This window comes from Acipenser ruthenus, chromosome 14, assembly GCF_902713425.1.
Source record: "Acipenser ruthenus chromosome 14, fAciRut3.2 maternal haplotype, whole genome shotgun sequence".
In the NCBI taxonomy this organism is placed as follows: Eukaryota; Metazoa; Chordata; class Actinopteri; order Acipenseriformes; family Acipenseridae; genus Acipenser; species Acipenser ruthenus.
The window spans coordinates 25,037,242-25,053,910 of record NC_081202.1 but is presented as its reverse complement, the minus strand read 5'-3'; the positions used below and the strand labels follow the sequence as shown (position 1 = coordinate 25,053,910).

The 16,669-nt window shown below is 37.4% G+C and overlaps 1 protein-coding gene across 1 annotated transcript in view; it reads right to left on the bottom strand.

The window, feature by feature from the left end:
- Window positions 1-432: 432 nt before the first annotated feature.
- utp20 (UTP20 small subunit processome component) overlaps window positions 433-16,669 on the bottom strand; it is a 35,355-nt gene continuing 19,118 nt past the window's right edge. Inside the window, exons 34-62 of the mRNA XM_058986204.1 lie at window positions 15,856-15,909; window positions 15,588-15,740; window positions 14,990-15,145; window positions 13,994-14,134; window positions 13,395-13,532; window positions 12,894-13,033; window positions 12,567-12,655; window positions 12,050-12,339; window positions 11,140-11,279; window positions 10,754-10,910; window positions 9,559-9,657; window positions 8,992-9,159; window positions 8,604-8,770; window positions 8,000-8,147; window positions 7,548-7,664; window positions 6,960-7,130; window positions 6,474-6,605; window positions 6,069-6,179; window positions 5,631-5,710; window positions 4,668-4,737; window positions 4,299-4,481; window positions 3,884-4,015; window positions 3,457-3,589; window positions 2,928-3,124; window positions 2,652-2,723; window positions 2,238-2,507; window positions 1,750-1,876; window positions 1,458-1,603; window positions 433-1,356 (exon numbers count right to left, since the gene is read on the bottom strand). Of these exons, the coding sequence (XP_058842187.1) occupies window positions 1,201-1,356; window positions 1,458-1,603; window positions 1,750-1,876; window positions 2,238-2,507; window positions 2,652-2,723; window positions 2,928-3,124; window positions 3,457-3,589; window positions 3,884-4,015; window positions 4,299-4,481; window positions 4,668-4,737; window positions 5,631-5,710; window positions 6,069-6,179; window positions 6,474-6,605; window positions 6,960-7,130; window positions 7,548-7,664; window positions 8,000-8,147; window positions 8,604-8,770; window positions 8,992-9,159; window positions 9,559-9,657; window positions 10,754-10,910; window positions 11,140-11,279; window positions 12,050-12,339; window positions 12,567-12,655; window positions 12,894-13,033; window positions 13,395-13,532; window positions 13,994-14,134; window positions 14,990-15,145; window positions 15,588-15,740; window positions 15,856-15,909 (4,137 nt within the window). The 3' untranslated portion in view covers window positions 433-1,200. The remainder of the gene's footprint in view (window positions 1,357-1,457; window positions 1,604-1,749; window positions 1,877-2,237; window positions 2,508-2,651; window positions 2,724-2,927; window positions 3,125-3,456; window positions 3,590-3,883; window positions 4,016-4,298; window positions 4,482-4,667; window positions 4,738-5,630; window positions 5,711-6,068; window positions 6,180-6,473; window positions 6,606-6,959; window positions 7,131-7,547; window positions 7,665-7,999; window positions 8,148-8,603; window positions 8,771-8,991; window positions 9,160-9,558; window positions 9,658-10,753; window positions 10,911-11,139; window positions 11,280-12,049; window positions 12,340-12,566; window positions 12,656-12,893; window positions 13,034-13,394; window positions 13,533-13,993; window positions 14,135-14,989; window positions 15,146-15,587; window positions 15,741-15,855; window positions 15,910-16,669) is intronic.

Below are 16,669 nucleotides of genomic sequence, written 5' to 3'. Positions count from 1 at the left end.
TTTTTTTTTTTTTTAGATCTCATTGAAAATACTGTTTCCCCCTAAGAAGGGGAATGGGGTTCAGTGTAATCTAATCAGGACTGGGGACTGGGTGGAGTGCCGGTCTGGTCATTTCTATAATATACCTAAACAATGGAAGTTCTGAAACCCAGGGCTGGTTGCAGGGCTAATGCAAGTTTTAAGCCCAACAGACGGTATTATGACCATGGTCTCTGTCAATGGGAAGTGGTTCTGTTTTCTATGAAGGGTCTGTGATGGTGAAAGTGTAGTGTAGTGTAGTGTGTGTACACATACACATATACATATATATATATATATATATATATATATATATATATATGGTTTTTGTGGTTATATTTTCACTTGGCAAGTACTGTAAATATAAAAGTACAGTACTCAGTAAACCTGTATAAAACAAACTTGTACCTTGACAAAGATATCAAGATAGGTTTATTTATAACAAAAACAAAAATAGGAAAAACAATTGCTGGTTGTACGTATATTAGTACATTCAACTGTGCATTAATTATTGATTTGCTTACATTAAATAAGTAAGCATCTGGTTACTGTTATGGCAAATCAAGTACTGTAGGCACCACCTAAAAAAAATCAGGAATACTGATAAAATCAGGATTTCTGCTTAAATGGGATACAACTCTGGGAGACGGTTCTTCCCAATGCCATTTATGTCGTTTAATTGTAATGTCACTTTGTTTAATTGGGATACAGATCGCTTTTCAAAGCATGACAGGTTGCATAGCAGTGCAGTGAGTATGTGATTATGCTGGGACTTGCTTAAATTGCATAAACCACATTGAACTCTTGAAGAAGGAGGAGTCTCCTGTGGTTTTTCAGGCTGCTGTTGCAAAGAAAGTTGCAAAAATAGCCCACAAGCCTCCAATATATTTATAACACTCTATGAAGTGAAATATCCAAAGCACTCTATGAACATCCATGGATTATTCTATTTATAAAACAAGGGTAATTATGGGACAGAAAGCATGTTTAAACCAAAATTAAACAACTGCGAGAGAGATTCCAAAATGAAATCCTGTAGGAGAAACATTCACTCAGGACCACAGAATAAGTAGAAGTTGAGATCTTTCAATGGCTGTTGTATAAACTACAATACCCTATGTTATCCACAAGATAACGCTTATGAATTACAACTGCTATTGCAAACATAAGTCCATCTGTATATTATTCTACCATTGCTAAGTCTTTTAATCCATGGCTTTTGTGTTTCTTAGCCTTGTAACCAGGGCGTAAGAACTCAATTTTTCTTTTCTTGGCTTCTATTTTATTTTTGTGTTTCTTCAATTTCTTCTTTGCAGCAACAGCAGGGTTGGCAACAGCCTATAGGGAGTAAAAAAAAAAACCATACAATTACATTTTCTTAAAATTAAAAAATAAGTAGCTGAGCTGTCACATGCTGTCATCTGCTACAATAACATTACCTGCATAGCTTTTTGTCGTTTCCGGATTGCTCTCTTTTGTGTGGCCTGTTTCTGAACAGCTGCAAAGGCCAAGGAGAAGCTCTCCAGACCCACAAGCTTCTTCAGCAGCTCAATGATTTCCTGGGAAAGAGTCTTCAAAGTTGGATCTAAAAAATGAAGAAAACACTACTATTACAACTTATGGAAAGTAAAAATGTTTTTTACACCTACAGTACTCATGAATAGTATTTAATGCTGTATTCCCTTATCTGGGTAGTTTATTCTACAAATGCTGGTATTGAGATATATTCACCTTGCTCTGCATAAGTACTGTTGAGTTCCCTATAGAGGGGTGTAATGATGATAGGCAGATAAGGGCCCACTCTCTCCTTTCCAAGATCAACCGCGATGGCTCCAAGGAATTTCAAAACGCAAGTTCTCTGCAGGAAAAAATAAAAATAAAATAAAATAAAATAAAATAAAATAATGGGTTTTTTCTTTAAGTATAAAATAGCAATTTAAATTCTAATCTTCAAAAAAACAGCCAGAAAGGATTCACTAATGCTCCTTACCAAAGCAGAGAAGCATATTCTGTATTGAATGTACATTCTCCTTGAATATACCTCAATTTAAAATGAGCAAAACAGCATTTAGTATTCCATTTGTCTACTTAGTCCTACACTTTTGATTGTAAATAAATTCCCCTGGTTTTGGTAATGCAAATCATTACATTTTACATGCACTTCAGCAGTCAGTAGTACTGTAAGGTGTCGTTTAAAAGAAAGATGTAGGAATACACACCTTTAAGGGGATTTTAGGTGAGTAGGCAGCCTCTCTCTTTGCCAGCACAGAGAGCTTCTTCATCACCCAGAGAAGGGAAGCGGGCCTGTCCTTCTCCTCCTCCTTCTCCTCCTCTTCCTCCTCCTCCTCCTGTGGCCTTGTGGGTCTCTCACTAACTGCCTGCTCGCTCTCTGCTTCCTCGTCACTCTCCTGCCCCCCACCTTCAGTACTTTCTGAATCAGGAGCCAGCAGGTAGATCACTTTGGCAACAAACAGCAAGTTTTTTATCACCTGGATAGAAAGTAGTATTGGGGTCAAAATTACATGTTTATTACAACTAGAAAATACCTCACTAAATGTATTGGTGCTCTATGTTTGCAAAAACTAATTTTAATTTTAAATTTGAACCGTCGCCCTTGCTGTGATGATTCATACCTGCTCTCCCACTGACTGATCCAAGAATTTAGACTGCAGCTGATGACAGAAAGCTAAAACCAGCTCTCTCATCTGTGAAAAAGAAAATAAACACACACTGTAAGCATGCAGAGCCACCAAGTTTTCATTTAATAAGTTACAAGGCTACTCATAGTTTCGTTATGAAATCAACGTGTAAGAAATTAACTAAAAATACTGTATTTTACTACTTATTAACTTAGTCAAATATTCCCTTTTGTAAAGAGGTTGGTTAGTGTTTTCTGTACTGTATCCTACCTTTTTGTCCAGGCCACTAAGTAAGAACTGTAAGGCCGTGGGTTCAGAGGAAGTCTTCTTGTTTCCAGATGCTTGCATTGTGTTCCATTTGCTCACCAAGTCCTCTGGCTTGTGTGCAGCGAACAGCAAACCGAAAATCTGGGATGAGGTCAGCCATACCCAGGTGTGAGGATACCACAAGTGGGAATAAATGTGGCCTACAAAAAAATATTTATGTCAATTGAGCAAGATGGGCTCTATACTGTACATTCAATGTGAATACATTGTAAATCCACAATTACAATACCACTGGAAATGAAAAAAAAAAAAAGATACAATAATGAATCATTCATAGCGGTAAAAGGAACAAACTTGTCGACTATAAGCTTTTCTCAATGTCTTCAGTGAAGAATATACTTAATGCACTAAATACACAATGAGTCTTTTCTAGCTATGGATGAAATACTGAATGATTAACCACAATGTAATCTATTCTGATTTGCTTAATAAGGATGCCTAAGTGGATAACAATCAGAAAGCAGAAACTTACTCCAGATTTTGCTGAGGGTCTCACTGTGCTTGAAGAGCTCCAAAAGGTTACATTCCTTTATGAGTTTTATAATCAGAGTTAGAAGACTAAACAGCAGCCTGTCTGCAGCCTTTTCATCTGTCTCTTCCTCTATCTGGAAATTGAAACAAATAGTTAGTCACCGATACAGGCTAAAACAAGACAAAGTGTGTAACAGTTTTAATACAGAAATAAAAAGTACAATAAGAATATCTCTAGGATTTAATTTGAATTATTTAATGCTAACACTGCCTAAAATTGCTTTTTTAATTGTATTTGGTATTTAACACGAACATCAATATACACTTTTCCTCCCAGTAAACAGCAAGGTGTGGTCTGGGATAGGATATGCAAACGTATACAGTCACCATGTACAATTAAATCTTATTTTGTGAACAAATGAACTCACATCTTCAAACTTGGCAGGGTTGATTTCACTCTCAATGAGAGGAAGAAGAGCCTCAAGCCGCCTGTCGAACTCAATCCCTTCAGCTTCTACAAAGAGGCCGCAGGCCTGGGCACCTAACCGCCGATGAGACACCTGCAGCAGAGTGGAGAACATTGTCACCAACATGCAGGGGACTGGCCTTTCCGCTACGAGTGTTAGCAGCAAGAGTAAAGAATTACTGTTACACAATACCATACAATATATATCATTTGACACACTGCCATATAAACGTGCAAACAGGCACACGTTTGCTCTGGAATGACGACGGCTATTCTTGTTTTGCCTTCTAAAAACATAGGTGTCAAAAAAGTCTCGACTCAAAGCACTAAAAGCTCACTTTGATGAACACAGGGATAATGAGGTACAACAGATGTACCTTTTTGCCATTGAGCCAGGTATTCACTAAAGCGAACATGGCGTCTTGGTGCTCCTTATTCACTTTGCAGAGCAGGGTTTTAGCTGCAAGTGCTGCCATCTTCTTGCACTTGGGTGAGTCATCATTTGTCATCATCAGCATGAGGGGGACAAAGAACAGGCCATAATTCTGGTGAAGTAAGACCTAGCAGAGAAAAGAGAAAAAACATATACTCACATGTGTATATATATATATATATATATACACATCTTTTTTTAAATTATAGGGGACAGAAAAATATATCCCCCTTGCCCCAGCATATGTTAACAATAAATGGAATACAGTAATGCATTAAAAAAAAAAAGAAAAAAAAAAAAGTGTTTTAAATACCTGTGGGAAGGTCTGAAAGATATGAGCCATCACTTCAAGAGCAGACTCTCGTCCAGTTTCATATTCATAGCTGTAAATAAGGGATAGAAAATGTTAATTACTGACATGGGTTGATTGGCCAATGTTCAAGCTCCTATAAAATCAGGAAGGCTGTTGTGGAACAGTTAATGTGTTACAGAAACTCTGCAGTGTTTACAAGAAACACATTCATTTACCTTTTATGTGTCCTGTGTTGTCCGTATAACAGCGTTATATTTTTTAAACATAATCCTGATAGTTTTTTACAGCAAAGATAAAGTGGAGCATTTCTTATAAACAATACAGGGGCTTCTGTAACAGTTTAAGGTTTTAAGACATCTTTACATTTTACATTTTTAATGAGGATCTGTATAAATACATTCAATATTGCACACTGAGCAAACCTGCCAAATTTATATGTACAGTCAAGTCTCATTAATATGAATTTCAAGGGACCAGCAAACAAAATGGTCTCATCAGTAATTCTTAATTCGAAGAGTTTAAGCCAAATGCATACTGACAGTTTTTTATTGAAGTTACAGTAACACTAAAATCAAATATCAATTACAGTACAATGACAAGTATTACACATTTCAGAAGTTCACAGTAAGTGAACTTTTAAAAAAGTATACATTGCAAATGAACTGCACTTGAAATCTGCATGTCCCGTTCTGATCACAGGCATTTTTAAACCACAAAAGCAGCGTCCTCAACATCAGGGTACTGATTAAACTGGAAACGCTGACGACTTGCATCCACAGTTTAAAAATTCAGACAAAACAGGACATTTGTGCTAAGTGAATTTGTATAAGAAGTAATGTACAATAAACAACTGCTAAATTTGACTGGGACCATATAGAACATTCGTAGTATCAGGAAAGCTCGTTTTAATGAGAATTGACTGTATAGATCTATGCATGGAGTGGCTGTCTGACACTATTTTACCTGAGCTGTGAAACTATAAACTCCAGGTGTGGTTTCAGCTTGTTTCCAAGAGGATAGTCCAAAATGTACTTCAGATAAATCTAAAATGAAAAACAACACACACACACAAAACATTAATATTATTTTCATAAAGCCTGTTACCCAATGCCTTCCTGAAAACAAAGAAAGAACAGGTGGAAGCACATTTGTTATGAGGCTGTGTGGTCCAGTGGTTAAAGAAAAGGCATTGTAACCAGGAGGTACCTGGTTCAAACTGAGCAAGTCACTTAACCTCCTTGTGCATCGTCTTTTGGGTGAGACGTTGCTGATGCATAGTTCACACACCCTAGTCTCTGTAAGTCACCTTGGATAAAGGCGTCTGCTAAATAATAATAATAGAAAATTCCATGTCTGACCCACAAATAAATATAACAGATATAAACAAACAGCTGTACTGACCTGTTGACACTGGATTCGGACTTGATAATTCTGACCCGTTATGGAAAATGTAGCCACCTTCTTCATCACATCCTCCATTTCTGGAACAACCAGCTTCCTCGATAAAATTGCCTGAAGAAGAAAAATATTTTAGTTAATAAAAGATTAATCTTCATAGGGAGTTTACTGTTGTGCGCTTAACGTGGACTTTTTTGATATTTTTGTTGAATATGAAAATACTTTTACTGACAACAATCTGTCAATTTGATTGTGTACTTGATTGGAACATTAATTTTAGTAAGAACACAAAAACATGTTTTGAAAATGTGTCAACAACTATTATTTGGGGATTTTTTTTAACTTCTAGATGGGAAATGGGCAGTACTGTACATTCTTATGACCAATGGAACAGGGAAATCAGCTTACCTTGAGAAGGCCGAATGCTGTAGCTTGCCTTGACTGATCATAGATATCCTCCTCTGCGTATCCCAGCAGCACTTGCAGTTGCTTATCTGTGATTTTGTAATTCTTTGTGCACAACACCAGCATTGTTATAGACTGAAAAAACAAAAGACAAACACACACATAAATAAACTGGACTTAATCATAAATTCTAAGGTAAAAATTCTAAGGTAGAAGCCAAGTCAAGCAGACAAACATATGAGCTAACATTACATTGGTGAAGGTATTAGATTAAACATTTGCACACACCTCAGCAGTTCTGCAAACTTAAAGTAATGACATTAATGTGTTAGTTGCCTTGGAGGAACACCCCTTTGCACTATTAGTACAATTGTCTTTTTTACTGGCAAAACAAGTTCACAGAAGTGGGTGAACTGAGCAGATTCAGTCTACTATCACCCAGGTGCTATTTAAATCTTTAAAAGTTACAAAAAAGAAAACTCCACTAACTCTGAAGCAGTTGACAACTAGATGAAAGTTCTCTCCTGTGGCTGCTCCAGCTTTTGCATAGTCCTTCAGCAACACAAACAGCTGCTTGGTCAGCTTCTCTGCATTCTCATCTACTGCAGGAAGGGGGAACTTCAGAATCCACGTAAATGACTGCAGTGCTTCAGTGATTACCTGCACAAGATTACAACATGAGCACAATCCCCAATTCAAAATATGAGCGCATCCTGAACTGATTTTTAAAGCCCCTTTGAAGCTTCTAGAACTAAACAGTAGCTGAGCTACAAGTTGGAGCTTTAAGGAGACCGTCTCAAAGCGACTTGCATTGCTTCTTTGAACATTTCACACAGCACCACAAATACATATTTTTATTTACCTGTAGAAAAGGAAAGGTTTGTAAAGTTCTTGCAGGGTCAGTTTTTATGTATTTGAAAATCTTAAAATGGAGATATCTGGGTTAATTACCTGGTGATATCAACAGCATTGTTGGTTTTAAAACCAACTTACAGGTGGGTCAAGTTAAATTATAGGAAATTATCTAAATTAGGTTTCAGACAAAAAAAAAGAACTAAAAAGATGATGAAAACCTACCTTCACATGCATGGAATTAAGACAGTCAATGAGCAGCTTTACGAAGGGGTCCAACATTTCCAATACAGAACTTTCTGAAGAATTTATTTTGGATCTTTTTAAGCTCATATGAAGCAACTGAAATTAAAGTAAGACAAGCATTTAAAACACTACACATGTCCAGTACTTTTAAGACAAACACACTCCCAGAGACAAAATATGTAAATGGAAGCTTATGGGCTGTAGCTTTAGTAGAAGACTTGCAGTTTTTGTATTAAGGCAAATTCTTACTTCAGTAAACAAACATTTAAAGTGTCTCTTAGACGGTCTTCAGTTTTGCTCAAATGGTATGGTTCAATGTTTAAATGAAGGAACTATACAAAATCTGCGTATTTATTAAACGAGTATTAGTCAACTACAAGGTTTTGTTTCGGGGGTATGATAAGAAATAGCTATATTTGTTTCTGACTTACCCTTAGCCCTGTGTCCACCAAAATGTGCATGTTGGTCCTACTGCTGACAGGGGCTTTTTGCCCTCCCCGGACAGGGGTGACTGGGAGCAGAAGGCAGCTTTGGGGCTGCAGTCTAGGGTCTGGAGCAGGTTTTGCAGCCAGCTTCTCCCTAAAAAATGAAAACACATTTATATATTAAAGCTAACCCACACTATTTGATTATGGAGGCACAGAGGATGAGTGGTTTACCATAACTGCTACAGGAATAATGGAGACCAGTTATTTTATTAAATTTGTTTCTATAAATTTAGTGTGTCCAATTATTTTACCCCCAATTTTCTCTACCAATCATTTTTTCACCTCACCGCAGCAATTCCCCACACAGTTCAGGAGAACTGAAGGTTCAGTGGGTGTCCTCTGATCCCACAACCAAGCCAGCTTCCTCTTTTACACCCAGGAACTCGAGAGTGGATGTCAGAGAGCTATCAACCTCTAAAGGACAAAGGCCAGTGCTGCAGGTGTCCGCTTCTGAGCTCATTGGGCGTTTGAACACAACAACAGATGTAATTGCTGCCTCTATTTGTATTTAAAATTATTAAACAAAAAATAGGAGGGCATATCTTACTTGTTTTTCTCAGTCAATAGTGGTAAACTTTCACTGATGAGTCCGTGGCTTAGTAACAAAACAGACTGTGCTGTCATTCCCTCGTTAAGAAGTAACCCGGAAACAACACGACGCAGAGTTTCGTGCACTTTACGGGAGATCTTCAGGCTGTTGGTGTTCTCAAGGATCTACAACAAAAAATGTAAACCTGTCATAACTAAACAAGCACCCAGTTTAAGGAACTAGTCCTCATTTGTTTAAAAGGACAGCTGTTAGAATTCAGCTGTTAGAAACAGGCTTATTTAGAAAGTTTGAACTGGAGATGTCACCGTTTAAAACATCTGGCTATCAATTTGGTTTTTGTCCATTAAGCCATTGTAAATCCCAATCCAACTTTCCCACAACTTACCTCTTTCAAAGGTAAAATGAGTTGGGTAACTCGATCCTTTCCTACAAACTGGGCCAGTATTTCATAGGAATCGTAGCTTTTACTGTGCCTGGCTTCCATCACCTTGGAGACAATGCCTTTTACTTCCTTCTCCTCAGCAATGTCACCAAACAGCTCAGAGTTAAAGATCTGCAACAAGAAAAATTGTAAGAAATAGTCAAGCTAATTTTACAGTTATAAATGGGTCCTAGGGTTATAGTTTAACAACCAATACAGGTTCCTAATAACTACAGGCATATTAAATCAGTGAAAGTAAAACAGTTCCATCCTTTCTTAAAGCAATCTTGATACATTTTTAATACTGGACAACAGATTGTTCCAATCTTTAGGCTCTGTGTGCTCAAAACCATTTCAAGTCTTTGCAGCGCCAGGGGCCCCATACATAACAGATCTTGCAAATCACAAGCAATAACAGACTTATAAAATAGCTCCTGACAATTGACTGCAGTTTCATCAAATCATAACTGCTTCACTAACTAGTGACACTAACTATGTCACTAAAACAAGTTTTGATAGTTGAGCTCTTACCGACACCAGAATATCCATGCAAGGGTCTAAGTCTCCAGACTTCATTGTAGCAGTGACAGTCTTGAGCAGCAGATAAACTGTGAAATTTAGCACGTGAACCTGGAAAGAGAATGACCAGTCGCATGTTTTTTTTTTTTTTTTCTTTAGGGACTGTAAAATCCAAAATGTATATTTGCTTATCTTTAAGGATACCTTCATAAATGTATTTTGTATGGTGCCATAGAACAATCTTTAAAAAGCAACAAACTTAGACCATAAATCTATAGATTAATGGAAGCAAGTATTTTTTTGGTCCCCCTTATTTGAACTCTGACACTCATTTTCAGTACTGAGACAGATTTGTATATCACCATGCAGAAGTCAGTGAATTCTGTTCATTTCTATTGTACATAGTCAAAACTAAAATGTATATAACATTGATTTGTCCAATTCCAATGTGGATGAAAATATAAATTTGACACTACTTTTTGTTTTAGACCAACAATATATTTCACCCATGTGTTCATTGTAAGCCAGTAATGATTCATGTTATACATTCTGTTAACAGTTAATTCAAATAACAAATGTAGCAACTACGCAACACAGAGCGGAAATCATAAGTGAAATGAAATGCCAAACAAGCCTCTTAGCTTATCTTCTGCTAACTTTTCATTATTCTCAAGACTTTAACTGCAGACAGTAAAGGTTTTTCTTTCCTTAGTTTTTAAAAAGATTATGATCCATTATGATATTTAAGTAGTGTAACGCTGAGTTGTATTGCTACATAATTAAATGGAATAAAAATAGTTTCTTCAAGTAATAGAAAGATCTATAAGATTTAAATCATGTAAAAAACAAATCTACCTATTTCTAAATGTCTAGAAGCTGTCGACTGGCTTATCCTGATATGCTGTCATACCAACAACCTTTGCAGGCTGATTTTATTTCTATTAACAGACAACAATCAGCTAGGACTAGTTATCAAAATGAGGACGCTGCTCCAGTAAAGGTGAACCTTCCCAGTAATAGACAAGACCCCCCCCGTTTAGCACACCAGTGATAGGGTCATCAAGTTTTATGGAAGTAGGTAAAATGACTTCAGTTAATAGTTTTGTTGCTTAGAACCATCACTACCCATTTATGGGCACAGCAGTAGTAAGAACCTCAGCTTGAACAGAAGCTGTAAATATCCTCCGCAACAACAGAAACCGTCTACCTGATATCCTTTAACTAAAACCGTCTGCATCTCCTTCAAGAGGTACTGGAGGTAGCAAGAGCCCAGGGTTTCAATGATTTTGATCAAGGTGTCGCGGGCGACGTCTCTGATCTCCTGGAAGCGATTTTTCAGCAGCACACACATTTTCAGAAAAATGCTGTGAAAAAAAAAAAAATATTGAGGTACCTTTCCTTGAAAGCACTTTAATTACTTTCTATTGGTTAGCCCTGCCATAGGCTATAGGGAAGAAAAACAACTTGTACCATTAAGAATCAAGATTATATTCCAAAATGTGAGACATATCATAAGGTAATAAAGTTGTAGACCAGCCATAATATGCAGCACATCTGGGAGCTGATAAGGGCGGACAAGGAAGAGGTTATTACCTTGGTAAGTTTGCTTCCATGACCTCTTGTGGGAGAGACTGCATTAACTTGACCATGGCGAATGCTATCGGCACTCTGACCACTTCTTCCTCATTCACTTCCTTGGACTTTGCTAACTTGTGCTCTTCATCTCGCTTGATCTATAATACAATAAAATAGATTATATTGTGGATACCTAACAAATACTGATAGATCATCAAAACTATTTAGTACCTCATAAAATTAACATAGAATATTTCCCGAAGTAATGGCCAATCTGCTGAACCAGACAAAATCGGTCTAAATTTGTAGATACAGTAATCCGCCGCGTATCTGACTGGGGTGGGACTAGAGTAAGGGTGGATATGTAAAACAAGAATAAACGAATCCTGTTTTAAATACTATTATACACAGCTGTAACAATTACTATATTCACACAATTATTGTTTTGAGATTCAGCTTGTATCAGGGAGCTCCCACATATCCCTTGTTTAGAAAGATACAGGGTATTAATGCTTGTGACAGGGTAGCCATCTGCCATGTGGGTGCGTGCATTCACTGCCGAGTGACAGGCAGGAGATCGAGATGGAGGTTGAAGTTGATACGCCCCACAGGCAAACAGGATTTATCTACATATCAACACATTGAACAGCACACGTGACCCTACCAGCAATGGTAGCACACAGAGTACATACAACACAGTGAAAACTTTGGTGGGATCTACAATCTCTGAAATAATCTTCTCTGTTCAACAATAAACTAACTTTGCTGAAGAGCTTGATCGTGGCAGATAAACGGTTAGGGCGGATATGTGATGGGTGGACATGCAACAGATTACTGTGCAATAAATAATTTATACATAGCACCACAGAAAGGAAAAAAACAAAACAAAAAAAAAACACTGTAAATCCAATGATTTGTGAACACTGACCTTTGCCGTGAGGCACTTCTGCAGCTTTGGTAGGACGCTTCCTGTGAGAGTTTTGTGAATTTGGTGGATAAGGGCTTCCAGTTCATCCTTGGTTTTGGGGCGTGCTGAAAAGGGCTTCTTAACTTTCTCTGCAGAAACAGCCTCTTCATTGGTTTCTTTAGCCCCCTGAGAGGCTGTTCCCTCATCCGGCTTCTCAGCATCTTCTGTTACAATCTCCATGACCTCCTCCACATCGCTGTCGCCTGACTCCATTGCTTCATTTTCCTCCTCCCGATCAACATCCATGGCACCTGCGGTACAGAAAAATAATAGAATGTTCAGTCTTGAAGTAGGGCAATACAAATCATGTCGGCTTCAGTTCAGTTTGAGAAGAGGGATACATAGATGATGCCACTATTCTGAATTCTGCAGACAGACTCATTGCAGCTAGATTCAACTGTCATTGCAGTGCTGCCAGGTGCTTTCTCTGCAAAGGCGTACGAACACACAAATACAACACTGCACCATTCTGACTTACTTTCACTCTCCTTGATTTTTGCAGCTGCAAGTTCCTTCCCCAGAGTTTCATTGTCGAAATGGAAAGCGTCCAACACAGTTACCAGTAAACTACAAGGAAGAGAAAGGTAGAGTTTTAATTGCTTATGACATTTCTTCACATATTAAGTTTCAGCTTTTTCTGAATTCATAATATATATATATATATATATATATATATATATATATATATATATATATATATATATATATATAAATCTAATTCCATGCACTTTAACTCTGCCAACTAACTCCACCTCAAGTGGCTTTACACCAGATGTACTAGTTTTAAAATGTTAACATCACATACCTGACAGCAAGTTTCTGATCAATTTGTCCAGTCTGCAGCACATGTACAAAGTGTTTCAAGTAGTACATGTATTTTGACCACGAGAGTTGTTTGCAAACAGCCCCGACCACTTCCACTGATGCTGAAGTCATATTCTCATACTAAAAGAGAAAAGGGAATACTGAAAGACTGAGCACATTTAAACATCCAGTACTTTTATTTAATAGTTTCTAGGCGCAGCAGGTAGCTAACATTAAATCACTTCCTTCTGTAAACATTTTATACTAAAAATGGCATGTTGAATCTCAGAAAATTCAGCAGGTTAATTGCAAAATGCAATACATGATTTTTGGCAGTTGAGATCTGCATAATATATGAAAATAATACCCCAAAACATTCATATTAAAAAAAAGATGCTTCCAATATCCTTCTGTACACAGTGAGGCCATTGATTTTCAGCTTGAAATGATTTAACCCAAGAGAAGAAGTGCTTGTTAAAATACAGGGGAGAAAATGGTTTACCTTGAACATTTTTTCATCAAAGAGTGCAGTCATAGCATATGGCATAATGTAGTTCTGGAGAGATTTCGAAGACAAAAGCACTGTTCCTTCCGTAAGCTGTTTAGCGAATTTTCTTAAGGCACGGGCTCGTCTGTGGATCTAAAAAATAGTAGATATAATAAAAAACATATATTGTAAAGCATTCCAAAGAATAAAATAAAACAAAACATCTGAATTTGGATTCAGTGGAAACAATTTCAAATAAGGATACAGGATATGTTGAAAATGTAAGGTTATAACACACAATTACAAAGACTGAAAATTATACATTTTCATAGTTAACTTATTTCATATAATTTAACTAGTGATCCAATCATATTTTCACATATAAAAGCAGGGTAAACTCTGGGACAAAGGCATGTTTTAACCACCTCATTAAACTATGTCACAGTAGCATGACATTGTGAGCATTAACTGTCCAACTGACAACTAGTATGATTGTACTGTTACTGTACATTCATCTGAGTTGTAAGGTTTAGTTTAGACGTGTATTTAGACAGGTAATATCCATGCAATGAATGAATCGATGAGGTTGTATGTGTGTAGACAGACGAAGTCACCTGTATGTGCTTCATGTGTTCGAAGAAGTCTGATTCAAGATCATTGTAATCAGTCAGCTGAACCAAGTCCTTGAACTCAGGGTTGGATGGGAACGTTCGAACCAAGCAGGAAAGTATTGTTGTGTATTCCTGTTGAACACTCTGGGGAAAGGACAGTAGAATGTAAACAATTAAAAGAATAGCATTTAAAAAAAAAAAAAAACACATCATACAGTTCAGCATATCATAACAAATGCCAATGTATAATTTCATTTTTTTTTTTTTTTAATTTAGTCGTTGCCAATTAGTTTTTTATTATCTTCTTCCCAATTTGAAATGCCCAATTATTTTATTATGCTCAGCTCACCGCTACCACCCCTGCGCTGACTCGGGAGGGGCGAAGATGAACACATGCTGTCCCCCGAAGCGTGTGCCGTCAGCCGCCCGCTTCTTTACACACTGCGAACTCACCGTGCAGCCGCCTCAGAGCTACAGCGTCGGAGGACAACGCAGCTCTGGGCAGCTTACAGGCAAGCCCGCAGACGCCCGGCCAGACTACAGGGGTCGCTGGTGCGCGGTGAGCCGAGGACACCCCGGCCGACCTAACCCTCCCTCCCCCCGGGCGACGCTCGGCCTATTGAGCGCTGCCCCCTGGAAGCTCCCGTCCACGGTCGGCTGTGGAATAGCCTGGACTCGAACCGGCGACGTCCAGGCATACTTTCATTTTTTAATGTGTTTACATTTTGTAAATCACAGGCCTTTGAGAATGTAAGCTTTCAGAATATATAGTAGACAGACTTAAAATCCTCAATCCACGCTGTCTGCACTTGTAAATAGTCTTGTCTGTGTTTACAGGGGCGAAGCAGAACAATGCGATCATCATGGAGGGTTTGCTGTGCATCGAACTACACATTGCTGTAAACGGTGGACACTGTGAAACATACTTTTAACACTGATGAAGGCATGAAAGGTTTGTCAAATACTTTTTAGCTCTGTGGAGTATTTTTTTTCTCTTACCTCAGTCTTACTCCGTAGCCCATTCCTCAGTGATTCCAGCAGTGTCCTGTGTATTATTTCTCTGTACTCCTCTTCAGTATGGTCAACTACAGCAAGCTGATTGACTATAGCCATCAGGCACAAGGTGGCATTGTCGCTGAGGGACATATCACCCAACTACAAAAAACAGGATACAAATAAACATGGCAGTTTTTGCTTTTCTTTAAGCGTACTATTTAATGGAACGTATTATAGTAAAAAACATAAATCTTTTAACAGCAGTATACTGTAATACATATTTAAATTAGTGCCATTATGGAATGAAGTATATACAGAGCTGTGCAGTGGCCTCAGTAGTACAATGTGACAGACATTATGCACCTAATCTTACATGCAGCTGGGTTTTAATTTTAGTTTTGTGCTGGTTCTGTTTCAGTTCCAGTTATGGTTGTGTTTTTGTTTAGTTTTTTTTTTGTGAACCGAGACCAACCAAACTTAATTCACTCAATCCCCTGGCCATATTCCTACCAGGTCTCAGGTATGAAAGCCAAAATAGTGTCAGTTACTATTGTTTGTGCTCATGAATAGGAATATTATGATTTTTAAAGTTTGTACTCACCTCTATAGAATGGAAACAGTTCTGCATTATTGTAATGAGGTAATTCATGTCCAGAATTTTCATCTCTTTGATATAACTAGTAACTGACTGGAAAGCTGTTAAGCGAACATCAAAATGAACTTCATCCAGGTGCCTTTGGTCATATGCATTCAGCTAAAAGAAATAAAGAAAATAACGTAAATAATTATGAATGCACCTGTCAGTTAACAGGAATATTTAAATATCCTCAAATTGAAAACAACTATATGAAAAAAAACAGGACTCATACCTTAGTTACAACATCAGTAATGTATTTGAATCCACTGTCCAAATCAGAAAAAGTCTGTAAATACATTTAATAAAAGATAAGTCAACATACAATTCAATTTGTATGGGCTTCAATTTCATGTCATATTCCTGATTTTACTTTTTCTAAAATGTATTTTATTGCCGAAAATTAGTGTACAGATTTCTCGCTCTAACATGAAAGATGAACGATTAAATAAAAGCCAACAATCCCTGTTGTATATGAACAATGTCAGCCAAGGACTGCGTTATTAAAAAATGACCTGTAAATAAGGATAAGGATGTAAATAAGTCAAGGTGGTTCTTTGATAAAATGTGTGGATAGACCAGTGAAGATTAATATGTACACTTATGCTAAAGGATAGTCATTAAATGCAAAATTACAGTCGTTCTACCTGCTTCACTTCAAAATAGGCCCATCAAGCTCCATTTGGTTAAATGAATCTGATAAACAATGCTACAAATGGAAAATTATTGTACACCAGCAATGTAAATAAACTGCCATCGGTGTAAATATTAAACACAGAAACCTGTCCTAGGAATCTCCTATCACCTTGAGAACAGAAACATTTCACAATTGCTCGGTGCCATGTTGATCTTTTTAAATCCCTTGCCAGCGGTTGAAAGGTCCAAATATGAATGAAAAAGCAATCCCTTGTCTATCTATTATATCTCAGTGACCTTATTTCAGATCACTACAGAAACTATGTGCTTTGCATCACAGCTGTGACACATGTCCGTGTTTACAGGTACAGTAAATACAATTACAAGTGAAGCTTTTCTTCTCACCTGCCTGG